The sequence below is a fragment of the Trichechus manatus genome, unplaced genomic scaffold (assembly GCF_000243295.1).
Source record: "Trichechus manatus latirostris isolate Lorelei unplaced genomic scaffold, TriManLat1.0 scaffold00117, whole genome shotgun sequence".
Lineage (NCBI taxonomy): Eukaryota > Metazoa > Chordata > Mammalia > Sirenia > Trichechidae > Trichechus > Trichechus manatus.
Window position 1 is genome coordinate 4,787,207 of NW_004444053.1, and position 16,080 is coordinate 4,803,286.

General features: G+C 46.7%; 1 protein-coding gene across 2 annotated transcripts in view; it reads left to right on the forward strand.

Moving 5' to 3' along the window:
* The first annotated feature begins 1,380 nt into the window (after positions 1-1,380).
* The window catches only part of PRRX1 (paired related homeobox 1), a 77,994-nt gene continuing 63,294 nt past the window's right edge, over positions 1,381-16,080 (forward strand). Inside the window, exon 1 of one of the 2 annotated variants that reach the window (XM_004384102.2) lies at positions 1,381-2,654. In XM_004384102.2, the coding sequence (XP_004384159.1) occupies positions 2,414-2,654 (241 nt within the window). In that variant the 5' untranslated portion in view covers positions 1,381-2,413. The remainder of the gene's footprint in view (positions 2,655-16,080) is intronic. The other variant, XM_004384101.2, reaches the window with a different exon arrangement.

Genomic DNA, 16,080 nt, shown 5'->3' on the forward strand with positions numbered 1-16,080 from the left:
GTGGGTGGACTAATGATGAAAAAGTCTCCTCCATCTCGGCTCCTTAATTAAATGCATGGAAAGAACCGAGGCGAGCACATCTGGTTTCAATCTGCAGCCCTTTGATGGCATCAAATGTTCTTTTCCCAGATCAGGGCTGGAAGTTCTGGGCTAACTATGGCCGTTTGGAGCTCAGAAACCATTTACACACACTCGGACCCTTCTTTCTCTCCAGTCGAGTCTCTTGGCTGCAGGAAAAAAGAAAAAAAGTCTAGCAATCAAGGGAGTGAGGGAGAGTGTATGTATGTTTAAGGAACATAAAACGCCACAAATAAGCACTTAATATTTTACTTACTCGTCATATAGTAACTCATTTCTAATGACACTATTAAAGCTGTTACCAACTTCCAGCAGGTCATGAAAATACCGCTCAGCACCTCTTTACCCTTTGTCAGGTTAGGGCTCTGCAGAGCGGAAGACAGAGCATTATCCGTAGATTTAGATGGGCTTCCTCTGCGTCACCGCTCACGTCCGCATGCCCTGCACCGCGGCTAGCGCCTAGAGCACCCTGGAGCCTCGCCCCACCACTCGCCCTCCGAGTGCCCCTGCCTAATCCGCGTCTGGGCAGTGGGACCCTCTCCGTTTAGCGTCGTCGCTTGGGGCACAGCGACTTTGGTCTCACCAAAGAGGTTACAAAATTGGAATTGGGTAGGTGGGAACGATGACGACGTTAGAGTCCTTTCCTCCAGCTAAATAAATATGTAAATTCCCTACTGCCCTGGCTGAGGGATTCCTTTGGCAGTAAAGCTTCGAATCGATTCAGTGCCTCGTGGATCTCCCCAACTTGCCTTTAGTCTGCGGGAAAAGCGTGGGAGAGCCTCCCATTACTATCGCTTTTGTTGTTTTATTACGTTATTTAGTAGCCTATCTCTACAGAGCCAAACGTAACCTTCTCTCTCACTTGTTCTCTCAGCCCCCCTGCCCTTACCCAAAGAAACTTTTCGAATAGCAGGCAACACTAAAAAAAAAAAAAAAATGCAGAGGGAGAAGAAAATTTGATTGCGATAGCTGTGGATTTTTTCCAATAAGTTTCCCCGCAGCTGTTATCAAAACATGCAAATGAGATTTTCCAACAGAATCTTAAACAAATCTGGAGGAGTTAATGCGGAAGCAAAATAATCAGCCCGTTTGAAGTGACTGTGGGTTTCAGTTTGTCTTTGCTCCCCGTGATACTACTGCAGGCGAATGATAATTAGACCTTTACTTAGACAAAATCCAAAGGGGCTCTCTCGCTCTCTCCTCCCTCCCTCTTCTCTCCCTCCTCCCTCTTTCGTTCTCTCTCGCTCCCTCCCTCTCCCTTTCTCTCTTGCTCAGATGTTGGCAAAAGGGGTTTTCTTAATCAGACTGTTTTTTTGGTCTGAGGGAAAGGAGGAAGAAGGAGATTGTGATGGAGAAAAGGGGTCTGTAAAACGTCAGGCGCGGCACAAAGGCTTTGCCACGTAATTACAGGCTCCTATTAAGTCGAGATCTGCCCTCCCAGGGGTCTCCAATTTTCTTGTATTCCCTACAAAGCCTCTTTTGCATGCCAGTTTGTGCCTTTTGAAGTGCCAGAGAGCTTCTTGATCCAACTGAGAAGGAAAAAGAAGTTCATCAAGAAGAGGGGGAGAGAGAGAAGGGAAAGGGGGAAACCCACCACCACCCTCTTTCGAACTCTTGAAGCCCTAATTTTTTTTTTTTTTTTTTTTTACTCCTTACCAAAAGTAAAGTGAGAATCCTGCTCTCCAATACATCTGCAAGACATCACCCTCTCCTCCTGAAACCTTAGTCACTCCTGAGAATCCACAGGAGTGCAGAGAGGGGGGAACACGTTTTCTTGAAGATGTTTTAAAGCTGGAACAAGCCTTCTTCTGTTGGTGCTTGAACTCTTGCCTGGGAATAACTTTTTTAACCTTTTTAAAAAAATCCACTTTGATTCTTCTCTCCCACCCCTTCTTTCTTCTTCTGTTTGCCTAACTCCCCCGCCCTGCTGGCCTCCACTTTCCTCTCTCCCCCTTATTATTATTTTTAGTGTGTGCGTGCGGACACTTTTGGAGAGCTGGAAGGGATTTTTTCTCCTGACTTGAACACAGGGTGACTTCTTAATTCTATTTTTTGGTGTGGATTATCTCTTTGGACCGCGCCGGACTTGGCCTCAGGAAAACAGCCGAGGCTGCTGGTGCAGAACGCTCTGCTCTTCAGAAGCGGGTCCCCCGCCCTCTTTTCCACTTTTTTTTTTTTTTTGGTCTTCCCCTCCTTCTCTCTCTCTCTCCTTCTCCCTCTCTCTCTACTCCCCCCTCTCTCTTCCCCACTCTGTTCCTCTCCCCCCTCGCGCCCACAGAGTTTGGTGTTGATTCGAGCGGGAAGAGGGGGGTGGGTGGGATCGGAGGGGGAGACCATGACCTCCAGCTACGGGCACGTTCTGGAGCGGCAGCCGGCGCTGGGCGGCCGCTTGGACAGCCCAGGCAACCTCGACACTCTGCAGGCGAAAAAGAACTTCTCCGTCAGTCACCTGCTAGACCTGGAGGAGGCCGGAGACATGGTGGCGGCACAGGCGGACGAGAGCGTGGGTGAGGCGGGCCGGAGCCTGCTGGAGTCGCCGGGACTCACCAGCGGCAGCGACACCCCGCAGCAGGACAGTGAGTGAGGGGCGCATGCCCGCTGGAGGGTGGGGGGTGTGCCCGCGACCGGGGCCTGACAGCCGGCCCTGGTCATGGGGGAAAAGTCGCAGGGCAAGGAAAAGTGGTGACGGTTCCCGGAGGAAGGCCGGCTCAGGCGGGGGAAAACGGGCGAGAAGACTAGGGCTCGGCCGGAGCGGACGCTGGAGGGAGGCTCGGAGGCTTGGGGCGCCGCTTCTCCGCCTTGCGGTCGGGGTCGTGCGGTCGCTGAGGCCGTTGGGGCTGCCTCTCCGTCCCGGGCGAGCGCGGCTGCCTGCTCATCTCGCGCGCGGGGTGACCTACTGGGCTGGGAAACCGGTCCTGGAGGGGCGCAAACTCGGGCAGCCCGTTCTGTTTGCGTTAAAGATGCCGAGTCGGGTGGGGAGGTCGCGTATGCAGTGTCTGGGGCACACAGACTGCAGGCTCTGGGCACGGGGAGCTGGTCGGGCGGCTCCGGCTGCGCATCCAGCCGGGACAAGAAAGGCCGAGTGCGAGCACCGGAGCCGCCCGAGCTGCTCTCTGGCCTCTGCTGATGCCTCCACCTGCAGTGGGCTCGAGAGACCTCGGCAGAGTCAAAAACTTGGCTGACTTGGGAAGACTCATATCAAGCAAAGGGAGTGTCTTTTAGGGGTGAAACCCGAGCTACTGCCCCGAAAGATCCCGCACCTTTGTAGGTGCGCAGGGGAAGCGCGGGCTCCAATGCATAATCCTGGTGTCAGATTCGAAGAGCTCTCCCTCTTGGCCTCTTGACTTCCAAGAAAGTTCAAGCACAGTCTCGATCTCGCCTCTCAGTAGTAACCGTGCTTTAAAAGATGACTTCAACTGTACTTATACATCCCCAGCCTGTAACAGACCTGTCACCTGGCTCATTCCAGGTGACATGAGACTGGATAAACACAGATATTCCCTCCTCTTCCCGAGGTTGTAAGAGTCTGAACTTGTCCGAAGTTCTAAAATGAAGACTGATTGCTTTCCATGTCATGATTTGCTAACTGCTATTTTGTCTTCAACTTTGGAACCTGTGGAACTAGGGACCCCACCGGGATTCTATCATTTCCAAATCACAATGTCAATCTCAGACTGTTAGTAAATAGACATACAAAACAAACCGGACTCAGAAACACCTGAAAACAGGGCCTGGGCAAAGTGGTGGGAGCTCGGAGGGTCGGCTAAAGCAGGCCACAAGGAGAGCCCCCTTCTGCGGCAGGCCGCCTGCCCCTCGCCCTGCTTCCTTGGTCCAGGCCTAGGGCGTTTTTAGCCAAAAGCGACCTGGGGCCGATCCACTCTAGCTACTCACCCGCCAAGGGCGCTGGGCGCTGGCCGAATCTGGCCTGGCCTTTCCCTAGGGAAAGTTGGCCAACTCAGAGGCATGAAGACCCAGAGTCCTCAAGTTCGGGGTAAGAGCTCCGCGCCGAGGCGAAGGTGTCCTATTTAGGGCATTGGTGCGGGCGTGGCTGCTCGTGTTGCATGCGCCGGCGGCTGGAGTTAAGTGTTTGCGTAGGCGCTTTGAGCACTAACAAAATGCACTGCGAAATATATGATAATTTTTGAACTTTTTACCAAGGAAATTTTAAAATATGAAAAGGTAGGGAGACTAGAATTCTGCGAGTCCCCACATGCCTAGCACCCGGCTTCACAAATTCTGCACACCCTGCCGTTCTCGTTTCCCGTGGCTGAGATGAATCGCAGCATTGGTCACTGCTCCGGGAACCGGAGGCTGGACCACTGGCAGAAAACAGGTCCCAAAGAAACTGCTGCGCAGAAGACCAGGGCTGGGCAGGAGAGATCACCAAAACAGGCGGAGGAATGGGAAAAGCAGGCCCAAGGTGCAAGGCCACAGCAAGCCCAGGGCCCAGGACCGTCACGGTGGGCGCCAAATATTGCAGGACTGAAGGATTGCGGGCAATCCCAGTTGTTTAGCTGCTAGTGGATGCCAGAAGAAGGGAGCTCGGACTTCATTCAGGCCTCGTACTGGGTATGGAGAGGGGCTGGGCCGAGGAGGCTGGCTGTGGGAGAGCCCCCGAGGAGATGCAGAGGTCGCGCGTGTTGGCGGGGAGGCGGCCCTGGGCTGGGGGATGGCTCCTGCGAGATCCAGGCCGCGCTGCGCATGTGGCCTCCGCTGGCACAGCGAGGACACAGTCAGGGCTGCGGAAGGAGCTGGGGACTGTGCATCTTGAGCGAAGGGGATGAGATTCTGGGTACTGGCTAGTGTGAAACTCTAGCACATCTCATAGTTAAAAGGAGTAGTGAGACCCAGGGGGAGAGAGGACCAGGAAGGCAACTGAGGCTCAGAGGCCTCTGGCCACCTCTTGGGCCAGCCTGCCAGGGGATGAGCTGCGGAAGGATAGTCTTCAAATAGCTCCGGAAGGAGGTTGTAGACTGCAGATCGAGGTGACGGAGACGAAGTGACCAGCCTCTGGGGCTGGCAAAGTCCGTGAGAAATCACACACACTCCAGGACGCCTTTCTTCCCGGTGAGATGGCCATGGTCTATTCTTCTGATAAATAATTTGTTGCTAGGGAGGAGAACAGGAGGGTCTGATAAGTCCCTTGCAATAAATAGCAAGGGTCCTTAGTTCTGGGGCCACCACCAGGAGTTGCCAAGGAAGGAAAGTTCGTGTGATACTAGGAAGTCAGGACCCGCGCTGGGCCTCCAACCTGCCGTGGTCGGTGAGGCTCACACTGAATTAGACCCAAGCGGAGAGACTCAGTCTCAGGGCACAGGAAAGCCAGAACAGGCTCCCGCCTGCAGTGGGCAGATGGGCGGAACCAGGACTCAGGCGCTCCTTGCAGTCCTCTTGGATTCCTCTCTGGAGGGGTAACCGATGGGGGAACATTTAAAAGACGGCTTTTACTCCGCCACCTATTTAGGAACATTTTTTATCCTTGTTCTTCCTAAATTTTCTTTTTGGCTGAAATTGGTAAATCAGACTCCACTTAACAGCCTCAGTATTAGATCTTAATTTTGCAGATTTTTGAATTATGTCCTGGGCCAAGTTTAGCAAAGAAGCCTTAGGTATTATCCAAAGTGAGGACTTCCAGCTGCCCACCCCACTCCATCCCCAGAAATTGTTTACCCCCTTGATTGATATTCACTCCACTTTTTTTTTGTTTCCTATAGAATGATGTCTTTCCCCTTTCACTGATTCTCCCAGCCCAGTAAATTTATCAAACTTCGAATACCTTAATTTTTGGAAGAAACGTTCTTTAACACTTTTCCACTCCAGTAGCTAATGGAGTAATGTGGAGTGTGAATGGGGGTGGGGTGTGGGGGTGGAACAGGGGTAGTCAGGGAGAGGAAAGAGGAACAGGTCATAAAAATAGGCAGACCAACTCAGAGGAGGACTGGGCATCCCGCTGTCATTTCTTAATCTGAACTTCTGCAAGCTCTTTAAAAAAAAAAAAAAAAAGACTCCTGCTTTCCACGTTCCCAGCTTCTAAATTAGTGAAACCAGATTGTCCTAATAAGACCTTTTGTTGGAAACACATGTAGTCATAAAAAGGTAGACGGAAAGTCAGACACGCGCGCACACACGCACACACTCACAAGCCGGTGCTAAGTGTACACCGGGCGCAGCTGGGCCCCGGGCCGCCGCGGGACGCAAATGCAGAACAGCGGCGCGGGAAATCGATTTGTCACAAAGGGAGAGGTGTAAACGCGGCGCGAAGGAGTCGCCCGCCCAAACGGCCCACCACTCTCTGCGTGGCCCCGCTCTGACAAGTCTTCTTCGCCAGACAAACGCCAGGGGAGAGGGAACATTCATAAAGGCGCTCTCCAGTTGGAATTCGCATCAGAATAATATAAAAAACCAGACCATGCCTATTGCCATGAAGTCTATTTCGACTCATAGTGACCCTGTAAGGACAGAGTAGAACTGCCCTATAGGGTTTCCAAGGCTGTAATCGTTTTGGAAGCAGACTGCCGCATCTTTCTCTCGCGGAGCGGCTGGTCGGTTCGAATTGCTGCGACCTTTTGTTTAGAGCCGAGAGCGCTTTAACCACTGCGCCACCAGGGCTCCTTCCAGAATAATATCCACCTAAAGTCCCAGCGTTTCCACTGGGGATGGCGCCAGAATTTTTATCTGTCGCACTGCCCTGGGACCCTTGGAGCCCGTGCTGACACCCTTGAATTTGGACCCCAATTATTCCCATTTGAAGAGAGAGCCAAAATTGCAGGGGAGCCTGGAACTTTTTCTCTTTAGAGAAGGCAGTGAAATCCAGGACCAGGGGATATTACTGCGTCCCCAAGGCCTAATGTCAAGGCCAGAGAAAAGGCTGTGAATCCTGCTTATTTTACGTGCAGGGCCAGGAGGCTGGGTGGCCTCTAATATTTTGGAGAAATTGACAGCCCAGTGACTCCTGCTCGCTTTAGGGCCAAGGACGGCTTTGAGTTAGAAAAGTCTGGGAGATGGGCCCGTAAAGTCGGAGGCTCCAGGCTGCCAATCCTCCCCCGGGCGCCAGAACCCTTAATCCTGGAAGGCAGTGCGTCACTGTCCCCACGGCTCATTTCGCAGGTGAAACCCTCTCGCGCGCCTTAGGCAGTCAAATTCAAACCCATTGCCATGGAGTGGATTCCGACTCAGAGCGACCGTATAGGACAGAGAAGAACTCCCCCCATAAGGTTTCCGAGAAGCGACTGGGGATTGAACTGGGGGGCTTTTGGTTAGCAGCCTTAGCTCATAACCTCTGTGCCACCTGGGCTCTGGCTCCGGGACCTTCCTCTGGCGCGCTCAGGTCAGACAGCCTGGGCGTCAAGCGGCCAGCGGTGGTTCACATGGGTCCCAGCAGTTCCTTCGTCTTCTCAGGGGCGTCTTTTTAGATTTTACAACACGAGTGAATAAATCATCCCCCAAACCAAGATGTCACCCTCCCCCTTGCGAAAAGAGCCCAGCAACTTCAGAAGCAGCAATGCCTTCTTACTCCACTTCCAGATCCTCTCGAATCCGAGCTTTGACCAACTTTCCCCGCTAGCAGCCAACTCCGGGACCTTTTTCCACTAAATGGCAACTGTGGATTTTCTCCTACGAGGATTCATAGATCAATTTTATTTTTAAGAGGTATATTTTCTTTACAATTCCTCTCCTCTACCCTCTTTACCCTCTCCCTCCACCGGCCGGGCACACCATCAAGCACACCCAAAACTCCTGGAGAATCCTGCTCCTTCGTGAAGGAGCCGGGCCCTCCGGGCCAAGGGTGTTGTAAATGTCTGCGCGAGTCTCTGCGTGCCGGCGACTCCTGGTGCGTGTCGTGCCCCTGACTATCAACCACCTGGGAATATGTATTCAATTTTTACCCTTTGGAGGCAGCAGAAGTCACGAGATCTAAAGCTTTAAGAAATGGGAGAGTGTGTTTGCAGAGAAGGAGAACTTTGAGTTTTGCTTATTAATTTTTGCAGGGGTTGGAAGAGTTAGGGGAGAGTCCTCCCCACCCCAAAATAAGAACAAGTAAAGAGCATTCTCCACGCTATTTGTAAATTTAATCAGCAGGACCCTGTTGTCCAAGAATTCCTTGGAGCTAGAGATTAGACGTTTACAGGAAATATTTGGATAAGGGACAACTCCCTGTGGCCATTTCGTGTCCAAACATTTACAAAACTACCTCTGAGTGCGGGCACTGCAACCCGGTAGGGCGCTTACTGTCGAATTCTGTTTTAAGTTGTTGCAGAGCCCAGTACCCCTTCCACCCCTTTGCTGTCCTTTAACTCCCTTCTCAATAGTCAAGAAGATGCATATGATAGCATTGTTATGCATCCACAAGTATTTGGATTCTTGCAAAATCTAAGAGCTTGGTGAGAAGGCTAACAACAACCGATTAAAAACCAGCAATCTCGTAACAGAAATAATAATATCAACACATTGCCACAACCCCCTTTTCTCTGAATTCTGTTTCTTATTAAATCAGCAAATGTGGCGATACGCTGCGGAGAACAACGAGGCGGGACAGCAGGTCATGGGCGTTTCCGGGTCGGCGGGCTAGTCTTCCACGTGTGGCAGTCTCCGCTGTGGTCTGCATGTTTGTAGTGTTGGCGTCATTTGTCTGATTTAGTGCGGTAGCCTCAAGGAATTAATCGTACAGAGAATTATACGCTATCGACTAAAAAATACATTTTCACTTGCCCTGGAACCATTTTTCTTGGTGAAAAAATATTAGCTGGGAAGCCTATTAAAGGGGCAATGGCCATTTTAGAGTTGGGGAGTGGGAGGCACAAATAGTGGTTTGTGGAGGAAATTCTGTAAAAGAAAAAAGAAAACACTTCAGAATAAATCAATCACATGAGCAAGTGATCTCTCAGAAGAGTTTGAGGACTGTCGGAATCTCAAGGATTCTGCTGTCTCGCGGTTTTCAGATACAGTAATGCATTCCTCTGGTGCTGCATGTCCCAGCCCCTTCTCTGCACCATATCATGAGGGAACTTAGCCCCAAGAACTTTGGGGCTTATGTATAAACATATATGTTTACCACTATTGACTCCCCATGCTCAGCTCTAAATGAAGAATATATTTGAAAACTGGAATATATTTGAAAAATGTGTTTTAATTTGAATCCTCAAGATAGAGTTATGAGAAAGGATAAGGCTGGATCCTCTGGTTCCTATTTTGTCTGCTTTCATGGGTTATTTGCAAGCCATTGGTAATTTTCTTAACTGATGAGGAAAGACTATGAAACTCGCTCTCACTAGGGCTGAACATTAGGCTCTCTTTGAATCTCAACTTTTTTGTGGGGGCAGGCAGAGAGAGGAGGAATTAATTCAGTAAAGAGTTTTAACTTCTGGCTCTTTGCTGGGGCAAAGATGCAAACACCCTCACCCCATCTCTGCCTCCTTCTGCTGGCTTCTAAGGGCACTTGGGCCCTGCTCTCTCCGAATGAAACATGCCTTGGAGACTTATCAGACGCGCCCTTCCTCACCTTCTCCGGCCCCGAAAAGGGGCCCTTTCCTCTCAGGCAGGGACTGGGACTCACCCTGCCCTCAGAAACCCATGGACTCCAGCATGAGAGGTAGTCTGAGACCCCTCTACAAAAGGTGGAAATGCCGATAGCGTGAAAACACTTCAGGGACTGTGTGTATATATGCTACACATGTGCGTTGAGTTTCACGGCTATGTGGAGATGGCTGGCGGAGGGCTACCCTCCACTTCTTCCTTGCCTCCTTGAGGTGAGAATGGTCAAGATTCCAGAGTGATCAGGAAGGGGCAGGAGGGAGGTGGGTGCTGGGGACAGTGCCTGGATTGCCTGAGGAAGGAGAGAGTCTGTCCCTATAGGGGTGGGTGTAACTTTTTGGAACTGTGAGTATTTAAAGAAAGAAGGGGCAGATTTGTGAGGCGGAGACCCAGCTGTAACAGTGAGACCCAGTGTAACAGCTACAAAACTGCCACAGAAACCGTCATAGTACCTGGAGTCCTCAGCTGATGCAGAAAACCGGCAGCTCTAGAGTTAGGCCCTGGGATTAGGGTAACCCTCTTTCTCCCCAAGGAAGGACAACGGCTGCACCAAGTCTGGTATGTGCCTGCAACTGGGGTGTCTAAAGCCATTTCCAACCCCCCAAATCTGACTCCTGGCCTCCTCTGATTCTCACTTTATGGGCAGGGGTTTCAAGAGACACGCAGAACAGAGGAGGATATCTTAACCCTTGCGCCCACCCCCTTCATTCCATAACTCTTAGAATTTTCTACTTTACTCCTTACCACACCCTGACATTGGAGGTTAACAAGGCAAGGCAACACTGGGAGCAACAAACTGGCGGAATGAATGGTTTGTCTTCTTAGCATAAAACTAGTTGCCATGGAGCTGACTCTGACTCATGGTGACCCCATGTGTGTGAGAGTAGAACTGTGCTCCAGAGAGTTTTCATGGACTTTTCAGAAGTAGATCTCCAGGCCTTTCTTTTGAGGCACTTCTAGAGGGACTCGAACCTCCACCTTTTGGTTAGCAGCCAAGCATGTTAACTGTTTGTACCTACCAGGGGCTCCCTTCTTAACTTAAAAAACCTAACCCGTTGTCAATTGTGACTCATAATGACACTGTAGGACAGAGTAGAACTGACCTATATGATTTCCAAGGAGTGCCTGGTGGATTCGAACTGCCAAACTTCTGGTTAGCAGCTGTAGCTCTTAACTACTATGCCACCAGGGTTTCCCCTTCTTAACTTAGGTGGTGGTTAATACATACCTTCCAAGAGAATCTGAGCTTGGGTGACCACTGGAAACAGAAGCATGAGTCCAGAATTGTAAGGGAAATCGCTTTCCCACAAACGTTTTTCTGAGAGTAAGAACATCCACCCCATTCACTTAGTTTCTCATCATCAGTCATGTCATTATATTTTAAAGGACCTCACTGTGCTGGAAGGTGGTATAGTTATAAATAAGCAGAAAAACAGATGAGTGTTCTCCCAGCATTCTCAATGTGTATGGAAAGGCCAAATCTTTTCAAAGAGGATTCAGATATACAGCTTAAAGGCCAAGGGGCCCAACTCAATCAAAATTTGAGCCAGGCTATGCTAAATTCAATCAGCTTGACTAAGGGCAACATGTAAGGCCTAGCCAGTACTTCAGGTACTTACAGAGAACCACATTTTCTCAGATTTTCATTGTATATATCCATGTAAATTCAGTGCTAGTCTGCAAAAGGCTTTGTGGAGTTGTTGGCTAGACTTGGTGGGACGTGGATGAATCCGTATTTCAGCCCCTTGTCCTTGTCTACCATCCTTTTCTTCTTTGTTCTTTCTCTGCCCCAACTAGCTGTCCAAGATCTGTGTGCTGCAGAGAAACTGGGACCTGGAAGCCACAGAGACCCCCTAAATGCTGTTTTTTAGAATCCCCAGAAAAAGGGAGGGCTGTTGAGCTCAATGACACCTAATGTCTCAGGTATAGGTATCTTCATATATTTTTCCTCTCTGCTAATTCATTATATAATGGCCCAGTTAGAGACTTCTTGGAGATTGAGGTTTGGGGAAATGGTTACGATTCTGTTTCTTTTCCAGATAGCTCGTAAATATATGAAGCTAAAGGTTCCAGTAAAAACAGATATTAAATCTAAACCTTTACAACTGGGCATTAACATATATCATCATTAATCTAGACTGGGAAGTGACATTAACTAGTTATGTACATTCTGTCCTTCTTTTCCATATTCTACCAGTGCTACTTCCCTGAATACTGAACTGGATTGCAGCAGTCATAGACCACTGGGACAGCTGCTAGACTGTCGCCTGTGCTCAGTAAATCCTTATTAACTGGTAGAGTGAATGTTCCATCTTCAGTCAATCCCACTTTCAATCCAGCCTAAGTACTAGGCCACATCCCTTTCCGTTCACAGTTTGTACCCTTTGCCTAGGAGATCACATCTAGGATCTCATCTAGGTCTATCATTTCAATAGCCATCTACATAATAACGACTCCCAGTTTATAGTTTCAAGCCCCCCCTTGGATTGGCAAATTCATGCAACTACCAATTTGACATTTCCATTTGAACTTCAACATCGAAAAGGACAAAACAGGAAATAATGAGCTTCCCTCTCCCAGTCTGACCCTCTTATTCATTAAGTGCTATAGAGTTGATTTTTGACTCCCAGTGACCCCATGTGACAGAGCAGAGCTACCCTACAGGGTTTTCTAGGCGGTAATATTTATGCGAGCAGATCACCAGGTCTTTCTACTGCAGAGCCTCTGGGTGGGTTTGAACCTCCAACCTTTCTCTTAGCAGTCGAGTGTTTAATTGTTGTGCCACTGGGGCTCCTTGATTCTCTTATCGCTTTCTTTGTTTTCTTGCATGGCAACATCTGAGTGCAAAACCCAGGGATTTCAAACTTATCCTTGAAATCTCAGACTCATGCTTGACTCCTTTTATGCTTCTGTCCAATCCATCTTCCAGTCCCAAAAAATTACTTTCTAAAATCACTTGAATCTATCCACTTCTGAAATCTCCATGATATGTCATGTGCACTGCTGTACCAGCCACTTGGGTCTCCCTGCATTTATGCTTGTCCCCCTGTATATGTAGGTGATGAGAAGAGTGGATATATTAATAGATCCTTAAAGATTACTTGTTGAATGAATGAATGATGAATGCTAGTGTATTCTTTTACAAACACATTTTTTTAAAAAAGCTCTTTTTTTCCTTAGAACCCATGATCGCTTTTTGTTTCTACATCCAGACCAAATTATTTTTCCTTTTTATTGATTTTTTTTTTTAAATCACATTTATTATCTACATTCCCACCCCTGCTCCAACAACATGCCCATTCTCACACACACAGGTTCACATCCCAACTGCTTCCCTCCTGTTCCCTAGGATGCAAGTTAGGTTAGTATATTCCCCCATGAGCTCTGTTCTCAGTTCTTTTTCTCTGACTTCTTATCTGAAATGTCCTTACTTCATGCCTCTTTTTGAAAACCTACCCTCAATAGTTTTCCAGTTTCTGCTCCTATTATACTACCTTCTCCTACTGGTTCACCCTACACCAAACACAAACACATCTTTTTTCAGTGCTTACTCTAGAAATAAGCAGTGCCTCCACAAAGTACTGCTTAATTATTTCCTAAGTATTTTATGCTTGTTAATTCACTTTAAAAGTTTTCTTAAGATTAAATTAAAAACCAAAGCTCACGCTGTCGAGTTGATTCCAACTCATAGTGATCCTATAGGACAGAGTACAGCTGCCCCATAGGGTTCCAAGGCTGTAAATCTTTACAGAAGCCGACTGCTGCATCTTTTCTCACAGAACGGATGGTTGGTTCCAATTGCCAACATTTTCAGTTAGCAGTTGAGCGATTTAACCACTGCACCACAAGGGCTCCTGTTTCTTAATATTAGAGACTTTAAAAATTTTAAAACTTTTTAGTATATTACACAGTTCACAGCTGCATTTAGCAAATAAATTAATTTTTTTTGTATTGTGATATTGCTGTTGTTGCGTTCTGTATCTGCAAGTAATTTTTTAAAATTTTAAGAGCAACACTAACATGCAATTCATACTCATTTTAGAAAATGTATTATTTTACATTTAAAAAATTAAATGAAAATGTAAATTCACCCATATTTCACCACCTGGAGTTATATTTTAGTGTTAAATTATTTTATTTTTTTACACATTTTTGGATTATATTATATTAATATTCTTGATTTCTGATTTTTTTTCAATCAAGGGAGGAATTTTTAATCCCATTTCCAAAATCGTGTTTCCCCAACAGAAACACACAAACATTCATCCCACTTACTCTCATCGGAAAATCAAACATACAAGCACACAAACACCAAACAAGGACTACGAGAGCTATAGCATCGCGGTCACTTCCCGGCAGCTCCAGTTCCAATGGACACGTTTCCAGCAGCAAAGCCCTTCAGAGTAAATAGTTTCTCTTTCTTTTTTGCTTGTTCTAGCTGGGAACCTTCCCTAGACATGAGCACATGTCTCCTTTTTGAAATTTGGAAAAGCCTGCATAGTGCCTAACGGACTTTCCCAGACCACAGTTAGAGAAATACTGCTCAACAATTTAATTTTTATGTGGTTTTGCAAGGAAGAGCTCAATAAAATGAGTGAGGGAGAAAACATTGAAGGGACTGAAAATTTTCTATTATTGTGGATCCCTGGATCTTGATTTCCTTTTATTAAATGTTTTAAGACTGAAACATGCTTTTGTAGTAAAAGAAAGACAAGTGACATTTGTTTCTCTACACCTTGTACAATGATGATCAGGTTAGCATAAGGACATATTCAGACATGGTAGTGTGTTTTGACAAAAGGAAAAGCACTGATAAAAATAAAAGGTAATGCATTAATCCAGATATGAAAGCCTACAGTGTCCCAGCCCATTATTTAAAGTGATAATTACAGAGAAAATAGAAATTATTATCGTGAAGTGTATTTAAAATCTTTCCCAGAGAAGTGACATCACAACATTCGTCTGATATAATACAAATGTTTTATTTAGGGAAAGCGTTAACACGTGATATGAAATCACTTGTTAGAATAAAAATTTAAAAGTATGAATTAAATATATCTTAATAATTAATCTTTCTCCTCATGAAGAAGGGGAAGAGAGAGAAATCACTGTTTTTGAAGAGTAAAATCCACACTTGCTCAATAAACGTTTCTGCAGTTCCCCATATGCCTATTTATAAGGGAGGAAAGAAAGAACCACCCAGAGAGCGCTTTGCCCATAACCAGATGTGCTGTTCAGCAGCTTTAATCATCAAGATCGGGGGAAGACCACAGGATGAATCCGCAACACATTTAAGAAATAAAACGTAATTTAGTTCATTAATCACGGAACTAAAATCTGCAGTTTTGCTAGACATATTTCAAAGACTGAATCCCTTTTGACAAGAGAAACAGAAAATAATATCACTGCATGTTTTGGCTGTTATGGTCTGTTCCTAGCTCCCCTCAGGGAAGAGGAGATTTTTCCGGGTGTGATCATTTTTACTCAGAATATGTGGACTGCTATAGTAGAATTTTTATTCTTTCTCTCTCTCTCTCTGTCTTTTTTTCTTTACTCCAACATCCTCCTTTCTCAGGGTGGTGAGAATCTCTGTCTTGCATTCTTTATTTATTTAATTATTTTGGTTTGGAGATTCAAGGCTGCCTTGGACAGCCAGGAAATTCAAGCTGTGTTCCCGTAAGCCTTAGAAGACAATCATTTTAAGTGACTTAACATACTCGAACTGCTGGTTTATTTAATTCTTTTTCCTGACTACTTATTTAGATTGATGACTTATTTTGTCATAAAGAGATAATCTTTAATTTAGACTTCAGGATATTAGGAGTTTCCAAGAGTTTAACGTTGGAATCAGAGTTCTGTATGTTAAATTATGGCTCCACCATTTACTTGCTGCTTGACTTTAGACAAATCTCTGGGCCTCAATTTCTTCGTCTGTAAAACTCGCACATTAATAGCTACCACACAACCTTGTTGTTTGGAATAATGAGATAATGTAAGCAAAGTGCCCAGCTCTTAACCCTTCCAATGAGGTCACTCTATGAATGTTTGCCCTTTTCCTACTTCTAACTTCCACAACATTTCTGACTTATTCTAGTCTAGGATACATATTCAATGTGGTTTCCCAGTCAATGTTGGAAGCCATTTAATGCCACTGAAATTAGGACTGTTCCTATACTAAAAAAATCAGACTCTCAACCGCATTTCACCTGTTGAGCGACTAAGTAGACATTCATTTTTTATCTACAGCTAGAAACTCATGCCTTATGATTCTGTAGTGCTGCTCATAAGGCCACACCCTAAGTCTTTGGCAGAACCAGGAGTTTGCTCAGAAGTTTCCGACTATGGTCATCCCCTGTAGACCACCCTTCCTTTCTTTAGCATGAAACAGTAATGTGAATCCTTTTAAACCTTTATACGGCACCAGCCTTTTATATTTCCACTTACTTCATTCATCATCACAGACTTTAGAGT